This window comes from Pleurodeles waltl, chromosome 3_1 (genome assembly GCF_031143425.1).
Source record: "Pleurodeles waltl isolate 20211129_DDA chromosome 3_1, aPleWal1.hap1.20221129, whole genome shotgun sequence".
Classification (NCBI taxonomy): domain Eukaryota; kingdom Metazoa; phylum Chordata; class Amphibia; order Caudata; family Salamandridae; genus Pleurodeles; species Pleurodeles waltl.
This window is the reverse complement of record NC_090440.1, coordinates 417,881,699-417,899,377: the sequence shown is the minus strand read 5'-3', so window position 1 is coordinate 417,899,377 and position 17,679 is coordinate 417,881,699. Positions and strand designations below refer to the sequence as shown.

General features: G+C 43.7%; 1 protein-coding gene across 2 annotated transcripts in view; it reads right to left on the bottom strand.

Annotated features, from left to right (window-relative positions):
- LOC138284178 (aminopeptidase Ey-like) overlaps positions 1-17,679 on the bottom strand; it is a 534,815-nt gene that overhangs the window by 343,526 nt on the left and 173,610 nt on the right. For both annotated transcript variants that reach the window (XM_069222674.1, XM_069222675.1), the window contains exon 3: positions 11,539-11,681. In XM_069222674.1, coding sequence (XP_069078775.1) covers positions 11,539-11,681 — 143 coding nt within the window. The remainder of the gene's footprint in view (positions 1-11,538; positions 11,682-17,679) is intronic.

The window sequence follows — 17,679 nt, the reverse complement described above, 5'->3', positions numbered from 1 at the left end:
CTGACAGCTGCCAGGGATGAGAGCCAGGCCCCAGGCCTCTCAAAGCTCTCCCACCACTGTGGCTGTGGAGAGTGGGGGGCGGTAGCCGCAGGTGCTGGGCACCCTTTAACCACTCTCCCTTCCACCAGGTCAGGGATGACAGCCTGAACCTGGTCCTCCCCTCTGGGGCTCTGTACCCTCCCTCCTGGAGCGGTACCCCCAGAGTCCAACATGGTTAGGGTGCTTATAGAAGTTGCCCTGTACCATTCCTCCACCAGTGCAGGACTCTTAACCTGCAACTGGCCCTCCAACCTGGGGTCTGTACCTTCAGGTTGGACTAGGGCCCGGGGTGAGGCTTCCCTCCCCCTGCCCTCCCTTCTGGGGTCCAGCACCCTCCAACTAGGAGTGGCTTCCTCAAAAGACAACATGGTAGGGGCACTGTTATCAGTAGCCCCTCCCTCCAGGTCCTGGGGGACACCCTGAACCTGGCCTTCCAGCCCAGGGTCTGTACCCTCAGACTGGATCACTGCCTGGCAAACCAGGACAATTTACACAGAGAGCATATGCACTTTTAGCACTGGTTAGCAGTGGTTAAGTGCCCAGAGGTCAAAAGCCAACAACAACAGGTCAGAAAAAATAGGAGGAAGGAAGCAAAAAGTTTGGGGATGTCCCTGTCAAAAAGCCAGGTACAACAAAAACCAAGAACATTCAAGTGTACCAACTTTGGATGATGCCCTGACTGATGCCGCTGCCTGACCCCTTCGACGACACCTGCTATCAAAGCTGTGTTTCGCGATGGGATGCGATGACCCCGACTGACATTGCAGGCCTGATGCTGCAGCAGCTATTGATGTCCCGTGAATTTTTGAGGCCAGAGTGCCATGTCACTGATGTTCGTGACACCCGACTCCGTCCTGATTCCTGCAGCCCTATGGCATGTCCGTGACCCCGTTAGGTCCCCCACCACGTCTTGACCCACCGGACATCAACCCCGCCGGAAGCATAAGGAACCAATGCTTCACAACGATGCCGCCTCATCCCCACTGCTCTACAGCAAGGACCCAATGCCTCACACTGACGCCTATGCTCCGCAGCACCGGAATTGATGCCTCACCGGATCCAGTGACGCATTGCTCCCTGACTCGGTGCACCAGCTTGTTTCCTCACTTTCACAAGGTACTGTACCTGGGGGTCCGTGAGACTCCGTGACCGGCACCATTGGCATCAGATATTTGGGAACAACTCTGTCACAATGCCATGACCAAACTGCAGAATTTGTGTTTCTAAGCATCATATTCAAGTTTAATCTTTAAACATTCAGAACTTTGCTTGTGTATGTTGGATTTTTGTTGTTTGGGTCTTGTTTTCAGATAAATATTAGCCATTTTTCTAAATTGGTGTTGAGTACTTTTGTGGTGTTTTCACTGTGTTACTCTTTGTGATTGTACAAAAACTTTACACGTTGCCTCTGAGATAAACCTGACTGCTTGTGCCAAGCTGCCAAGTGGGTGAGCAGGGGATATCCGAGGTGTGTATTTCCATTACCCTGATTAGAGTGAGGATCCCTGCTTGGACAGAGTGTAAACTTACTGCTAACCAGGCACCCAATTTCTAAAACATGGTATGGTGGGATGTTATCTGATCTGATCGTATGTTATGAGAAGTAGTGTGATATATGGCTGTATTAGGTCATGCTCTGACACAACACTTGATAGTGCCCTTTATTGTTTGCTGTTATATCCTACTTTGCTGTTCTAGCATGCCTGTTGTTCTGCATGATGATTCATTACCACTGTATTTAGTTTGATCGCTTTCACGTTCATATAAAATGTTCAAGCGATAGTCTGCAATATAGATGACAGAACAGTACATTAAACAATAATACTAGATCTATAGGGGCAAAGTGTTGGGATGGCTTATTCAGCACTCTGGCACTGCCAGATGGGACAGCCTGAAAAAGACTGCATGTGGGCCGGGTTTTTTGTTGTGTTGCACCCACAAGGAACTTTATGCAATATGGGCCTATTAAGGAAGATAGGCGAGTGGGTGAAGAAGGGGGAATTCTTGGTAATAGGTGGGATTATGGATAGGTTGCTGTCATGACAGATATTAGTATGGCATGGTCGAAAGAGCTTGTTTATATTGTGTGCTCTGGATCCTAAATTGCTATTTAATTAATTTCTCCTGTGTTTCTACCCTTATCTGCTGCGCTGCTTTTCGACTGCCTCACTCGATCACTAGCCCTTTGGCTGTGTTACCTTGCTGCAGCTTTTTTTTATCTCTCATGCTTCCCTCTCAGCTACTCACTTCAGCTACTCTCTCAAGCCACTCTGCCAGCTCCTCTGGCCCAGCACCAAGATGGCCCAGTAACAAGACTTGCATGCTCATGCCTCCTTCCATCATACTAAGGTCCAATTCACTTGCTAGCCCGCAGGAGGTGCTGAACCGGCTGAATTGGCCGGCTGGATTTGGAAGACACCTCCATCAATCCGCAGTAATGAGCAGGCATTACAAATTTCATGAGATAGGTGGGAGGAAATAGACCTCACACCTCCGTGGCCCCAAGGTCGACACTGCAGCACCAATCCCAGCACCAACTCCAGCCTGAATCTATCATCAGCCTGCTCTACCTGAGATCATCTCCAAAGTGGCAAAATGCAAAAACAAGGAACAAAGGCAATAACAAAGGCAAAAGCAAGTAAAAAAAGCTACTAATCCACCTAACTAAGCAAAGCCAAACAAAGTATTAAAGCTAAGGAGCCATAAGGAAGCAAAACAAACCTTGTAAAATGTGCAACTGGTTTTTTTTCATTGCAAGGGGGCAGCCAGCCAAACCCATGAGGTCAGGATATGTAAGGGGACTACCCCGTACCAGCCTGGAAAGGTAAAGCGCAAAAAGATGGAATCTGCAGAAGAAATGAGACAAGTGCAATCACTAGACCCTCTACTTACGTTCGACTCAGAAGCACAAGGCCCATTGAAGAGGACCACAGATGACTGCTGCCACTGCTAAGAGAAACCTCACTCAGTCCATTCAACCAAAAACCTACTCAAAATGTTTCTTCTTGAAAGATGCAGGCTCCACCATTCTTTCAAGCAGCAGTGAAATTCAAGGCCTACAGGCATCACTTCACCCTCTACAGCTTCCACAATTTCAGGAGGCATGTAATCAGGCAGATGAGGCTCTCATGAACCCTACATCCCACAACATCCTAAAAACTTAAATAAATAGGGGCAGCAGTCCAGCTCGAGCACATGCACCAACCATCCTATGCGTTCGAGTCAAGAAGGACAAGAGGTAGGACATGTTTCGAGAAACCAAGGGGTGGCACAGTTGCCGACCAATCGGGCCATCTAGACAGATCCCCAGTTCAACTTAAAAGAGTCCCTCGCCCGACCCAGGAAAAGTGAACGGCCAGGGCCCTGATCGCCAACACTGACCAAGACATCAGTCCAACTGCTTCTAAGATCTCTCAAGGTCCACCATCATATACTGGCTCACCAAACTTACAACCAAACTCGCCACCACCTGTGTACCACGAACAGCAAGAGTACCAAGGGGGCCCTGAGGAGAAAGAACATCAAGCTGAAGAGCAGGGGGCCCTCTCATACCTAGGAGTGGGCAGAGATGCTGGCCTTCTGCTCACTGGATTCACCACAGGGACTTTCCCCCTCTGTCATCACCCAAAAAAACAGAGGAGAGCCAGAACTGGACATTGGGAGTAGGGCTGATACAGGCAGAATGGCTGTGTTACAGACAGAAAACATGCGGACGTCCTTGCTAAACACCATACAATGATCAGTGGCAGCCCTTCAGTAGCAGTTCCATAAAATGAACATTCAACTGAATTTACGTAACACCTTGGCTGTATATATCACTGGCATTGATGAGAAGGTGGGGTACCTAAACTTATTGATACTTCTGAGGCAAAATTAATCTGCAGCTGCGGCCCGATTGTGGACAAACTGTCCAATCTTTCCTCCATGCTCAATTTCTTAAATGAACTCAAGGAAAAGCCCCTTATTGGAGAGGGGACTCCAAGGTCAAATGCCGCAGACCACAGGGAGCCATCTACTGCCTGTCTTTCCACTGCAGATTTTCCAGGAACTTCTGGCATGACACCACCCCCCACCCCCTTCCCCCAGCTTGTGGCTGTCCCAGCCCAAAACTTAAAACATAGACTGATGCAAAAAAGGATGGGCCGGAACAAAAAAAACAGCCATGTACTCCCTCTTTTGCCAACTACAAACTAATTTAGAGGATACACCTTCTGGCCCATATCTCCAATCTCCAGACAACCTAGAATCCACTCGACAACTGTCCCCATAAGAATCCCTCCACTCTCATCCAAACCTCAAGAGGGCAGACAGGCAAGAAGCACCAGGAACATCTTCATCTGATGATAAAAAGATCACTTTACATCTGAATTGGGGCTCTCCAAGCCACGCCCCACCCAAATGATTCCTCTCAGGAGGAGAGTTCAGCAAGGAGCCTGGAAGTGGGCAGAGGTATCACCAACACCAGAGAAAGGCTCAGCAGGGAGCAGATGACAGCACAGGCAACACTCAATGGTCTCTCAACCGCATTAGTGGATAGGTAATTTTCAAAATCTTTTCTTTTATTTGAATTTGAACGTCGTTTTTCGCACTCTGCAGTGTTTGTGAGACTGCTTGGGGGAACAAATCACAACACTATATTGTGTGAGGGGGCGGGGCTATGCCACCTTCAGCTATAAATGTTTGAAGTAGCACAGACGTGCAGCAGTCACAAGTAAGTGAAATTGCCGAATTACCTGCACCTTCCTGCTTGCCCTGAAAATTGTTTTTCTCCCTGTCATTTTAAAAATCTTTTGCTTAACTTGAATTTGAATGTCGTTTTTCGCAATCTGCAGTGTCTGAGAGGCTGCTTGAGGGGAGCGGGACTATAACAGCTTAAGCTATATATGTTTCACACACTCATGACCACGCAGCGGTCATGAGTGTGTGAAATTGCTGAGTTACCAGCACTTTTCTGCTTGCACTGAAAATTGTTTTTATCCCTGTCAATATAAACACTTTTCGTTGACTTGAATTTGAGCATCATTTTTCAAACTCTGCAGTGTCTGTGAGGCTGCTTAGGGAACTAATCACAACGCTCTATTGCTTGAGGGGGCGGGGCTGTAACAGCTTTAGCTATACAGTTTTGGAAGTGGCACAGGTACGCAGTGGTCAAGAGTGAGTGAAATTTCTGAATTACCTGCACCATTCTGCTCGCACTGAAAATTGTTTCTATCCCTGTCAATTTAAACATCTTTTCGTTTATTTGAACTTAAACGTAATTTTTCGCACTCTGCAGTGTCTGTGCGGCTGCTTGAGGGAACTAGTCAACAAGCTCTATTGTTTGAGGGGGCGGGGATATAGCAATTTCAGCTATAAATGCTTGAAGTAGCACAGACACGCAGAGAACGCTCTCTGGCGCACTGAAGGCACGGGGAAGGCACGCTTATCAGGGCCCGTCTGCGTCCGGCCGGGGCCAGGAGCCAGCCATTATGTTAAAAAATCGAAATTTTTAACCAACTCCTCATCGGAGATAAGACATCTTTATTTAACTGATTATGAATTAGCTCCCTCCATATCACAGAAAATCGACCATATAGGCATACAAAAAAAGAAGGCAAAAAACTAAGGCTCTTACCGCCACTCTCATAGTATGTTAATTATCTCACCTTGAGTACAGGAAATGTAGCATCTGATGTAAGCTCCAGCACTCACAGCCTCAAATCTAATCATTCAGCAGTTATTTTTTTAAATATTCGATTCATGGTGAAACAGCAATTAGAAATCTACAATGTGTTAGATTCTGAATCCCCAGATGTATTATTACTCACAGAAACACGTTTAACTGGAGAATCGACACCTCATATTCTCGTCGCCTTACCTAACAACTATTACATTCTTTGTGCAAATGGCTCGATGGGTAAGATAAGTGCCGGTATAGCACCCTAAGGGACGGGCCGTACATCATACCCCCTTCCCAATCCGCAATCGGACTCTTGCATCTTCATCTTCGAATCCAAGAATAAGTTAAGAGGCAGCTGTGATGTCCTGAATCAAGGCAACATTCTACTGCGGCTGTCATCCATTTCAACTATGGCTGACATAAGGTCAACTGACCTTCTTGCAATAGAGTTTATTAGTCCAAAAGCACAGTTTCTACTTTAAAAATGAATACCTGTTTCCCATGGTTTTTTGTCCTTTGGTGTCATTTTGTTTATTACATTTTACCCTATTGAAGTAATTAAGTATTTAATTGGTTTGCATTTTGACATTATTACTGTTTTGATACTGCATAAATACTTTACATATCTCCCTAAATTAAGCCTGTCTGTTCCATGCCATATTTACCAGGGAGTTGTGTTTAATTTAAGCTAGCAGCTTTGAGGGTTCACTCTGATGGCTGTGATTATTCCTGGAGGTGAGTGGTCACCCTCCCCATCCAATTGCTTATATTGGAGGATCCACTGCTCTATTTTTCTGTGATTCACAGCCTTTTTTTTATAAATGTGTTAAAAGACTCACTGAAAGCAGAATTCTGAAGTTTTCTTAGACACAATGCTAAGGTATTTCACAAGGTACACTGCTTTTGCCCCACCGATTTCAGTTGCAAATTGGAAAATTAGTTGGCTGCCTGATGCCTTCCTTGAGTACCCAGCTCTCCTGCCCCAGGACAAAGGTTAAATTACTTTTTGCTGTAATTAGGCTTGTCATTTAGTGAAAACTAATATAGAAAATTCGATCATAACCAAAAGAGCTTTACTGCAGATAGTAACAAATTGTGCATTTTATAGAGCACACTTCCCTTGAAAGATTTAAAGGCAATGTTGACGTTTTGTAGTTGATTTGACAACTTACTTGCTGGAAGTTATAGTACATAATTAAAATCGTGGATGGTGTTGTTAAAATTTATGCCATTAGGAGCCACTTTGTCTGTTTCTGTTGGATTGATTTCTTCACCAAACATTGCATAACAGCACATGGAATGAGTATTTTGTATGTGTCAAACCCTAAAGGAACCTTTCTTTTTCAGGTTAAAATACCATTCTCTGCAAAGTTATTTCAAGGCGTTTTTGCCAGCTCATCTATAATATTACCAATTATTCAGAACTTAACCAATTTCAGGACCGAGAAAGACATCAAGGATCAAAATTGTGATTTGCTATTCACAAATGCCAATATAAGATGTATTAATACTGTACGCTCCTTATTCTGATACTTATATGTGCAGTCTTAGACATGCAAATCTTGCTGCATCTCCCTGAAGCCACACTGAAACCATATCATCAGTTAACAATGGGATAGGCCCACCTTTCTTAACTTGAAATGAAAATATTTCATGAGCACATTGCCTTCCACAAAAGAAAATGTGAAACAATTGTCAAAAAGAGGTCTTTGCCTTTAAATACCTTTGCAAAAACTATGTAACTCGATGTGATTCGAATCCTGAGACACAGCTTTTTAATTGTTAATGTACAGAATCCCCTTTTCAAACATTACTATCAGTAGCCTATTACGAGTCCAATTCACAACACATATTTGTTCTAACCGTATAGAGCTTGTTCAATACATTTAAGTACATACATTGTCATTTTAGTTTCTCATATTTGCGGACATCTCCAGCGCCGCATCTCAAATTGTTTGCCACATCCTCACCGCCGGAGGTTTTAGCACCCGAACAGAGATGTGACAGGGAAGAGATAGAGGGGTTGTGAAGAGATGAAGTAAAGAATAGGTGTGGAGTTTGTAAAGTGGTGGTGAACTGAAAATAGGCAAGGGCCGTGGAAGGGGCTGCAGTATAAAATGAATGGCGGCACCCTACTTCAAAGTTGCTGTGGAGCTTTTTATACTGAGGATTTGTAATTTACTATGTTTGACCTTATGCGTCCACGTTCTCTCTACAGTGTCACTTACCTCAAACCAAATAACATTATCACTTCCAGCCATGCCATTATATGATTATCAGGGGATCCCACGTCCCAAAAGACACAATGGTCTAGCCTAGAACTATTCTTTTACACACACCTGTAATCCAGTTCTATAGTCCAATTGTTGTCATTTATGGGACTCAAGACTAAAACTATCACAATGCATTATGTTGTAGAATAGACGCCCAGGACTGCAACACTGCATCCTTGGTGCCATGGAATGATCTGGTCACTTTAATAATGTAGGACATGCCTGTGTTATTTCTTTAATTAAAACGCATTTATATGTTATGCTATTACAAGTAAGAGTTGCAACAGCCAGATCTGATGTATGCATACTGGGACTTGTATGTCCCTTACTGTAATACAATACAATGTAATTGTACTGTAATGTAAAGATGGACAGTACATGATGTAACATGCATATATTACATCATGTAAACCCCTGTTACATCATATACTTTCCATCATATATATGTATTGTATATATATATATATATATATATATACACATATATATATTCACTGAAAAAAACTTTTTTTTGTGGACATTGGTGCACAAGAGGCCCAAAACAGCAGCCTTCGCTGCCTATGGCCCTGGCCTGAGCCGTAGACAGGAAAAGCTTCCATTTCAGGCCTCTTGTACACAACCAGACTGCCCAGGCCTCCTGTGCACCGTCCTGCCCCATGAGCAGTGCACACTGGACAGGCTGGTGCACCAGCGGACTGAAATGGCAGCTTTCACTCCCTACGGCCCTGGCCTGAACTCAAGTCAGTGTACACAGGACAGTCCAGTGCACAAGAGGCTTGAAACAGCAGCTTTCACTGCATACAGCCCTCTCCTGAATGCACCCAATCTCGGAAGTGCTAAGCAGGGTCGGGCCTGGCTAACCAGGCCGGACCCTGCATAGCGCTTCTGAGAGCGGGCGCATTCAGGACTCCGTAGCTCATGGAACTTTGCCTGCACGGATTTCCATGGAGTTTTTATTCAACTCCGTGGAACTCCGTGGAACTCCACGGAGTAGAATTCCATGAACTCCGCCCAGGCCTAGTAAAATCTGAACCTAACTATAATGTCCTTGTTACAAAGTTATGGCATGTGGCCCTAATCATAATTTACAAACTTCAGTAGTTTTCTAGTTTGTAACAATAACTCCACATAATAGTATACTTTTTAGTGACTATCAAATGTTTGTTTTTAAAATACCTTAATGTTTTATGACCAAGGCTTAACCATTGTTTTTCTTCAGTGATATTTTTTATCATACACCACATCCTAGAATCCTATTCACCTAACCAACTATGAGCAACCACATCCTACTGTACAAAGCCTTTGGCTGTACACAGTGAGGGTTAGCCAGAAGGACTGGCCTTGTGCCAACCATCCCTACACAGTGAGATTGGCCACAATGCTTAGCCTTCAACCTGCTCTGTTGCAAAACCCTCAAAAAGAAGCAAACAACTCTGCGGATTAATGTTGACCATGTGATGCCAGGATTGGCCACAGGAGGCAAAGTCCTGTCTCCAACCTGTAGCATACAGCCAGTCCCCATTGCACAAGGCCACAGGCTGTGTGCACCTCAGACGGCCAACACCCACTGTGTAGAGCCTTCAGCTTTTTGCATCAAGGTTGATGGCATCGTTGGATTGCTGCCAGGCCCTGCTATCATTCCACCTCATGTGACAAACTCCCACTTGTGGCTTTTGGCTAAATGTAACAGTGGTGCACTGAATTATTTCTTCCCCAATTTTGTACAGGACTTGTGACTACTATGCCAGATTTGTAAACCCAGAGAGTCCACAGAACTGCTGGATCCAGGGAGTTTTCAGAATCAGTAAATTCAGCTTATATTATTGTCATGGCAGATCTAGATGTCAAGGTAAGTTGACCCTTCTCCCTTATTCCCTCTTTCTTTTTTGTTTCTTCTAGCACTGTGATTGGTGCACCCTGCCGGGTAATGACGGTTGTAAAAGAAATAACTTTTTGACGGTTATCCACTCATAGTGTGCCAGATTCACAAATATGCTGCTGTATTTCAGAATTTGTAAAGACCGATTGGAGAAAAAGCACTCTGATCCAATGGTTCTGCGAATTAAAGGTCCAAATAGCTGTAAAATTTAGCTTCTTCATGGTAAGAGGTCAACCCTTTTTGAATGCTAATTTTTCAAAAACGACTTAACCTTAACGGATTTGCACCAAACATAGCAAAGGTGCTTTTTTGTGAAAAGTACTTTATATTTGCTTTATATAGTTTTGTGTAATTCCAGTCAACTATTGGAAGAATAAAAAAGCCTATGGCATGAAGAACTCAAAGAGGTTGAGTTTTTAGAAAGCTTCATGCTGATTCATTGAATGGTGTGTGTGAATATATACATATATATATATATATATATATATATATATATATGTATATATATATATATATATATATATATATATATATATTACATGTTTGGGTGCTTTTACTGCACAAATTATAAGGACTATAAATCCATATCTACTGATACCGGTAGCCACCCCCTCCAAACCCCAAACCATTCACTCTGTTGAGCTCTATGATTAGTGGAAATGGAGGACCACATATGTTTCATGGTTATTTAGAATGTGCTTCAACAATGCAAATTTTCTGGCAGTAATATTTTGGTCCATTTAATCTAGAAACTACATTTTTGTAAAATGTTCAAATTAAATGCATTACAAGCTGGTAAGGCTGCTGTCAGAGAATCGATAAATCTAACGGACTTCATCCTGTCTATTGTTTTATTAGCTATTTATTCATGAAAGGTAAACAAAACCTAAACATTCAAATTTCAGTCTTTTCCAATTTTAAGTTGCACTTTATATAAAAAACAGCTTTCTCAAATCAATTACTTCCAAAATTAATATATAAAATAAATAAAATTGATGGGTTCTCTATTGCCATTTCAAAGTTCTGGTCGCATGTCACTACAACTCCTGGATTGCGATATTGGACCACATTACTCACTATATATGTTACAAATAAAAATTTGAGTATATATATATATATATATATACATATATATATGTGTTTGTGTGTGTGCAAATGTACATACACACATATACGATCCACTTCACTTGAATGGGTTTTCTGCCAATGCAGTGTCAATGCTTATTCTTATTCAGCTTTGTTCCAATTATGTGGTAATACTTCAAAGAAAAAAGGAGCACTCACAGGAATAAATTCACATGATTTTTTTTTAATGTGGGAAAACAACGTTTCACCTTCACTGCAATTCTCAAATGTGACACTTGAGGAGTAGAAATAGTTACCCCACATATTGCGACGAACTAGACCACTCGTAATAAGGGCCTGCCTCACCTCGCAGGTAATCAAACACAATTTTCGTAATTAGATCACTGCAAACAATACCTCCAGGAGGAGAAGAAACAACAGTCTCAGACTCTCATGACTTGTGGCTCAAACTTTAATCGCATTCCTCTCTTATCCAATCCGATACTGTATCTAAGAAGGGCAGACACTTGTTTGGAAGTTGTAAAGTGGAGAGAGGGAAAAAGTGTTCGAAAATATTTCAGTGCAGTCAAGTGTGTACTTTTGCCAAAGGTAGTCGCACTTACTGATATTCGGCATATTTGACAGCGCCACGAACTGAGGCATGTGGATCAGAGTGATATTGAATGTGGCCTTCATGGCTGGTTCATCAAAACAGGGGAAGGACTTCCTGGCATCAGGGGCCTGCATTTGTGTCGTGGCAATGATCCTGAAATGAAATGGACATGCTTTGTAATGTGGCTACATTCTGGGCTTATCACAATAATGTGGATTTGAGGTACACAATCACAGCATCTGCTCTGGGACAGCAAGAATGGTAGGAGATAGGAAAGTTTAACGCATAAAAAATGTCGAAAACTTTCATGAAAGCAAATCTGAAGGGCATAGCACCAGGACAGTTTTTGTTTAAATTTCGATACTTCTTCAATAGAACACAGTGGGCCAGATATACAAGGCCTTACTGCCTCCTTGCACCACATTGGTGTCATTTTTTTGTATGCTGATGTGGCTCAATGAGGCAAAAATCGCTATGCCATATTTACAAAGTGGGACAATGCATGCATTGCACCCCTTTGTTACCCCTTGCGCCACATTATGCCTGCACCAGGTATAATCCATTACTGTGTTAGAAGGCCCGCAAAAATGCAGCAGTTAAATCTACAAGATTAAAATCAATGGGCCTCCTTGCACTTTGATTTGCAGTAAATATGGTGCACCCATGGTATCGTTACCTGGCATGGGGGGCAAGAGATCTTGTGCACCAGTACTGATGCGCCAGAATCTTCTAAATCTGGGCCTGTATGTTTATAAGGTAGTGTTTGGTAACACAAGCTTGCAGCTTTGCACTACTGTAATGTCGGAGGTACATGAAACAGCCTTAGGAGGTTCCCGTTTTGTCAACTTCTGATTATAGAGATGGCAGCATCCACCAGACGAGATTCATCTGTATACAGATCTCAGCATCAAACGAATCCACTCTTGGCCTGATGCGCAAAAGAAAAAGCCTTTCAAAGGCCAGTAATTTACACCCATGGTTTTGGTAAGGTTCCTTTGTTTTGGGGACTCCCAACATTCCTGTTGACTACCTATATAAATATTCATATCTTACATGCATGACAAATCCTAAACTGGTGGACTGTCTATTAGAGGGCAATCCACAAGTTTAGAATTAGTGTTAAACTGCAAATGCACATTAACTTTTTCTCCACAGAACAAATATTTCCCATGTCAAGAAAACTCTTCCCTTTTCATCCCTGATAATAAAGAGGTGTTGTGGCTTCTTGACAACCACTTACTTCTACTATCATATTTCAGCATTATAGAGTTGAGATTCCACATCAAGCCGCTTCTCAAGAAAAAGAGCCTTTACCCACCCAGACCAGAAAACTATAAGCTAATATCTAATGCCCATTCCTCTGTAAAATATTTGAAGGAATAATTTTTGCTCAATTTTCAAAGTTCACTGAGAAAATTGACTTGATACAAGAATATGAGTCTGAATTCAGACCAGATGGAGGGGCAGAATCAGCCTTCACATCCATAAGGGATGATCTAAAACAAATATATGACAAGAAAGTACTGGTGGCCCTATTGCTTCTGGAAACAATAAGCGTACATGCATTTGATAGAAAAAACAATAAGTTGGAAATTTCCTATTGGAAACAACTAATTTCTCATCATCAGTTTGAGCCAGCTTTTAACACCTCCTTTTGCAGATTACAAGAATCAGAACGTTAATATTGTTAAAAGAAAAAGTTTACAAAAACGGAAGTCATAGTGTATGGTGCTAAATTTCTTTTATAGTGCATTGATGCTTTAAATATTTTTTTCCAGTTTTTCATATATATATATTTCTCCTTATAAATATACAAGATCATACTTCAAACATACGCATAATACAAAAACAATCTCTCTTGTCTCTCAGTGTATACTTTTCGGAAAACAGTGATGAATACAATATTATCCACCTAATCCATAAGGAGGTCATCCATATGGAAAACAGGGAAATCTACAGAGGAACAGTCTCTCCAAGCATTGCTTTAAATTCCTCACTAATGTTGTAGTTTACACCGCATTTAAAATCATCAGGCTCCTCCGCATGAAAGGTTGACGTGTTTCGGCCTCAAACATTCTTGGCCTCTTAATTACTCATTAAAATCAAAATGGACTTCTACTTTTTACCACTTCTCATGATTCACCTACGGGTCTGACAAGCTACACAAAAGTGCATCGCTGTGTCACTTTTTTTTTGTCGAAGGGTCAACTTATACACAATATAACAATTAGTTAATACGTGTCTGTGTGCACCTTTCCACGCACAAGGCCATTAAATGTGGCCCTCCACCATTGTCCAAAAACAGTATGGACAAAGATCCTGGTGATATGGAGCTGCAAGTGGGTTTTCAAATACCAGGCACAAGAAGGATGCTCTAAGTTAGGACACCCACATGCAGAATTCACTGGTTGAGACACTTCCACAACTCGCCAACCGGCAATTAACCTCTTTGTCCCTATCAATGCACAAATCTGTCTAATTCCTCTTCAGTACCCCGTAACCTACTATGCATGTGCACTAGAGTAAAACTCTTTTATACAAGACTTCCTGTATATCACATATTATTAAACTTAAAAATCCTTTATTTACACCTGAGGTGTCTACTTGATTATCCACTTGTGGAATCCCCTAGTGTACCAAGTGCCAGCAGTAATATTCCTCCATTCGAAAACTCACACGGCGGGAGAGCATGCAGATAAGTGCTCTATTCCCCAATGTGTCTCCAGCAAGTCTCATCTGTATGTGTGCGAACTAGAGGGGCACACAGATGTACAGCGTGTTCACAAGGCATACTGGGAAGGCGAGGGACCCAGGAAGATGGCATGCAACATTGCGGCCATTTTAACAATCTCTTCTGACCCATTTAAATGTATATCTCTTTCAGTTCTATTTTAATGTCTTCCAAAAACTCTTTTCACTTAAATATTTACCAAAAAAAATTCAAACCGTTTTTACAACACATTTACAAACGTTCCTTTCAACTATACACATACTAGGAATAGACCTTGTTTCTTAGATGTCCCTGAATCTTCACAAGAGTGCCTTCTTCACTCTACACTGACAAAATAGAAACATTAAAGGACTCCATTCAGTTGAGAAAAATTGAGGCCACCAACATGGCAGCCATCTTGGACCAAATCTCTTCTCTCCTTATTATAATCCTTTGCATTATCTAATTACACCCTCATAGCTTACAGTGTCTCTCTTTCAGAGGACGTGTTGATTTTAATACGGTGAAACAAGCATATTTATGTACAACAGGGGCATGCAGGTTCTTATCAATTTGAGGGCAGAAACCCACCCTCGAGGATTTTGTTTTAAATGGCAACACGTAATCTTAATATATAACAAATTAGAGACCGAATTTTGTAAACTTCACTGAGACCAAAAGTAGATGTGTGGAACTTCTCAAACAATCTTGCCTCCGTTTTTTATGGAAGGTACTGAGCCCCTCTCCTAACAAACTGCACTACAAATAGAACAGACTATTGGAGGTAATTTTCTGAATGGCTCAAATACTGAAAATGTTTCACCAAAGGTGCACCCGGAGTGCAGCATTTTATCATTGACCTGTGCAGCAGCATCCAGGATTTCACTGCCTGGGTTTTCTGGCCTTAGTACTTTTTCTCACAGGCATGTGATGTGGTAGACCACATTTTCTGTATTACAATTAGAAAATTCTGTTTGTGCAAATACTATTCCATTAAGTGAAAGATTTTTAGTGTCAGATGTAAAATTGCATACCAGACAATTTCGACAACAGAAATGTCCCACAGGGTTAGGTATATTTAACATTTGCAAAAGATTTTAAGTCCACTATGCTAGCGCAGGTGTTTTAATAAAAATGATTAATGAGTGTTCATGTATTCTGAATAATGAGTTTGTGTAGAAAATATAATAACATAGGAAAATATTGCACGCTTTTGAAAATGTGATCACAATGAGTGGCCGCCAATGTTCACAAAGTGTACTAACTAATATTCTAATACTGTTAAATGTGGAATATATGTTTTACTAATGTAGTAATTTGTCATATTAAAGGTTATGCATTATGTCCTAGCTTTGTTAATTGTAGGCCTTAACTTGGTGAAGGTCTTGGCCTACTTGCCAGGCCTCATGTCAAAGTTGTATTTCTTAATGTTTAATAAAAGGCTGTCCTAGAGAGTTAAACTGTGATTTTCCGTTGCATTGTTTAAATGTGCTCATAATTGAAAGTTTCTCATGAGAACCGACTGCTAGAAGATGCTGTTCTTGCTAATTTAACATTTTGGCGGTCATTCTGACCGCGGCGGTCGGCGGTCGCCGCCCACCAAGCGGTTCCCGCCAAAAGACCGCGGCGGCCATTCCGGCTTTCCCGCTGGGCCGGCGGGCGACCGCCAGAAGACCGCCGGCCGGCCCAGCGGGACAGCCCCTTCAACAATGAAGCCGGCTCGGAATGGAGCCGGCGGAGTTGAAGGGGTGCGACGGGTGCAGTGGCACCCGTCGCGATTTTCACTGTCTGCACAGCAGACAGTGAAAATCTTTGTGGGGCCCTGTTAGGGGGCCCCTGCACTGCCCATGCCAGTGGCATGGGCAGTGCTGGGGCCCCCAGGGGCCCCACGGCACCCGTTCCCGCCATCCTGGTTCTGGCGGTGTCCACCGCCAGAAACAGGCTGGCGGGAAGGGGGTCGGAATCCCCATGGCGGTGCTGCAAGCAGCGCCGCCATAGCGGGTTCCCTGGGCCAGCGGGAAACCGGCGGGAAACCGGCGGCTCCCCTTTTCCGACCGCAGCTTTACCGCCGCGGTCAGAATCGCTCAGGAAGCACCGCCAGCCTGTTGGCGGTGCTTCCGCCGCACTCCGCCATGGCGGTCATGGACCGCCAAGGTCAGAATGACCCCCTTTGTGTGTAATGCGTGTGAGACTGACTTTCTCAGGAGGAGAACAATGAATATACTGACTGGAGTAGAAGCTGCAACAATATTGTTACCTGACTAGCCGGATGATGAGGACATTGCAGGACAATCAATCAACGACTTGTAAATGGAGTAATAGTAGAATTCATAGATTTGGAGTTTTCGTTTTATTGGACAAAATGTGAACATGTGAATAATTGATCAATAGGGATTTGGGAAATAGTTTTAGTGGTTTTGATTTAACGACACTGCACTGAGAAAGACACCGTCATTGTCCATTTTCTTGCTGGCCCGAAAGGTCAATATATTCTTGTGCGTCCTGACAAGAGACATGCTTAACTTTAATGCTAAAAGACTTTGGGGGTCATTCTGACTCCCGCCGGGCGCGGTCACCGCGCGCCCGGCGGGAGCCGCCAAAATACCGTACCGCGGTCGGAAGACCGCGGTGGGTATTTTGAGGTTTCCCCTGGGCTGGCGGGCGGCCTCCAAAAGGCCGCCCGCCAGCCCAGGGGAAACCGTCCTTCCCACGATGAAGCTGGCTCGTAATCGAGCCGGCGGAGTGGGAAGGTGCGACGGGTGCTGTTGCACCCGTCGCGTATTTCACTGTCTGCCAAGCAGACAGTGAAATACTCGTAGGGGCCCTCTTACGGGGGCCCCTGCAGTGTCCATGCCAGTGGCATGGGCACTGCAGGGGCCCCCAGGGGCCCCGCGACCCCCCCTACCGCCATCCGGTTCCCGGCGGGCGGACCGCCGGGAACTGGATGGCGGTAGGGGGGGTCGGAATCCCCTCGGCGGCGCAGCGAGCTGCGCCGCCTTGGAGGATTCAAAGGGGCGGCGGTACACTGGCGGGAGACCGCCAGTGTTGCCAGTCTGACCGCGGCTTTACCGCCGCGGTCAGAATGCCCTGCGGGGCACCGCCGGTCTGTCGGCGGTGCTCCCGCCGACCCTGGCCCCGGCGGTCTAAGACCGCCGGGGTCAGAATGACCCCCTTTGTGTTCTCTGAACTTTGATGCTGAATCCTGATGCCTTGCTGATCGACTAATGTCCTGAGGACGGAGACTGACTCTACCTGCTGATCCATGCTGAGGATAGGTATTATGATTTAGGCTGTTGATTATTATGCATATTTGCTTTTTCTTTTTTTTCTAGGTACCAAATGCACTGTTTTGATAGAGCCATAGTTAGATGTCTTCCAAATTGGTGTTACTAAATTATTTTGCATGAAGCCCAACATTCCGATGCTAATCTGATGTTAGTT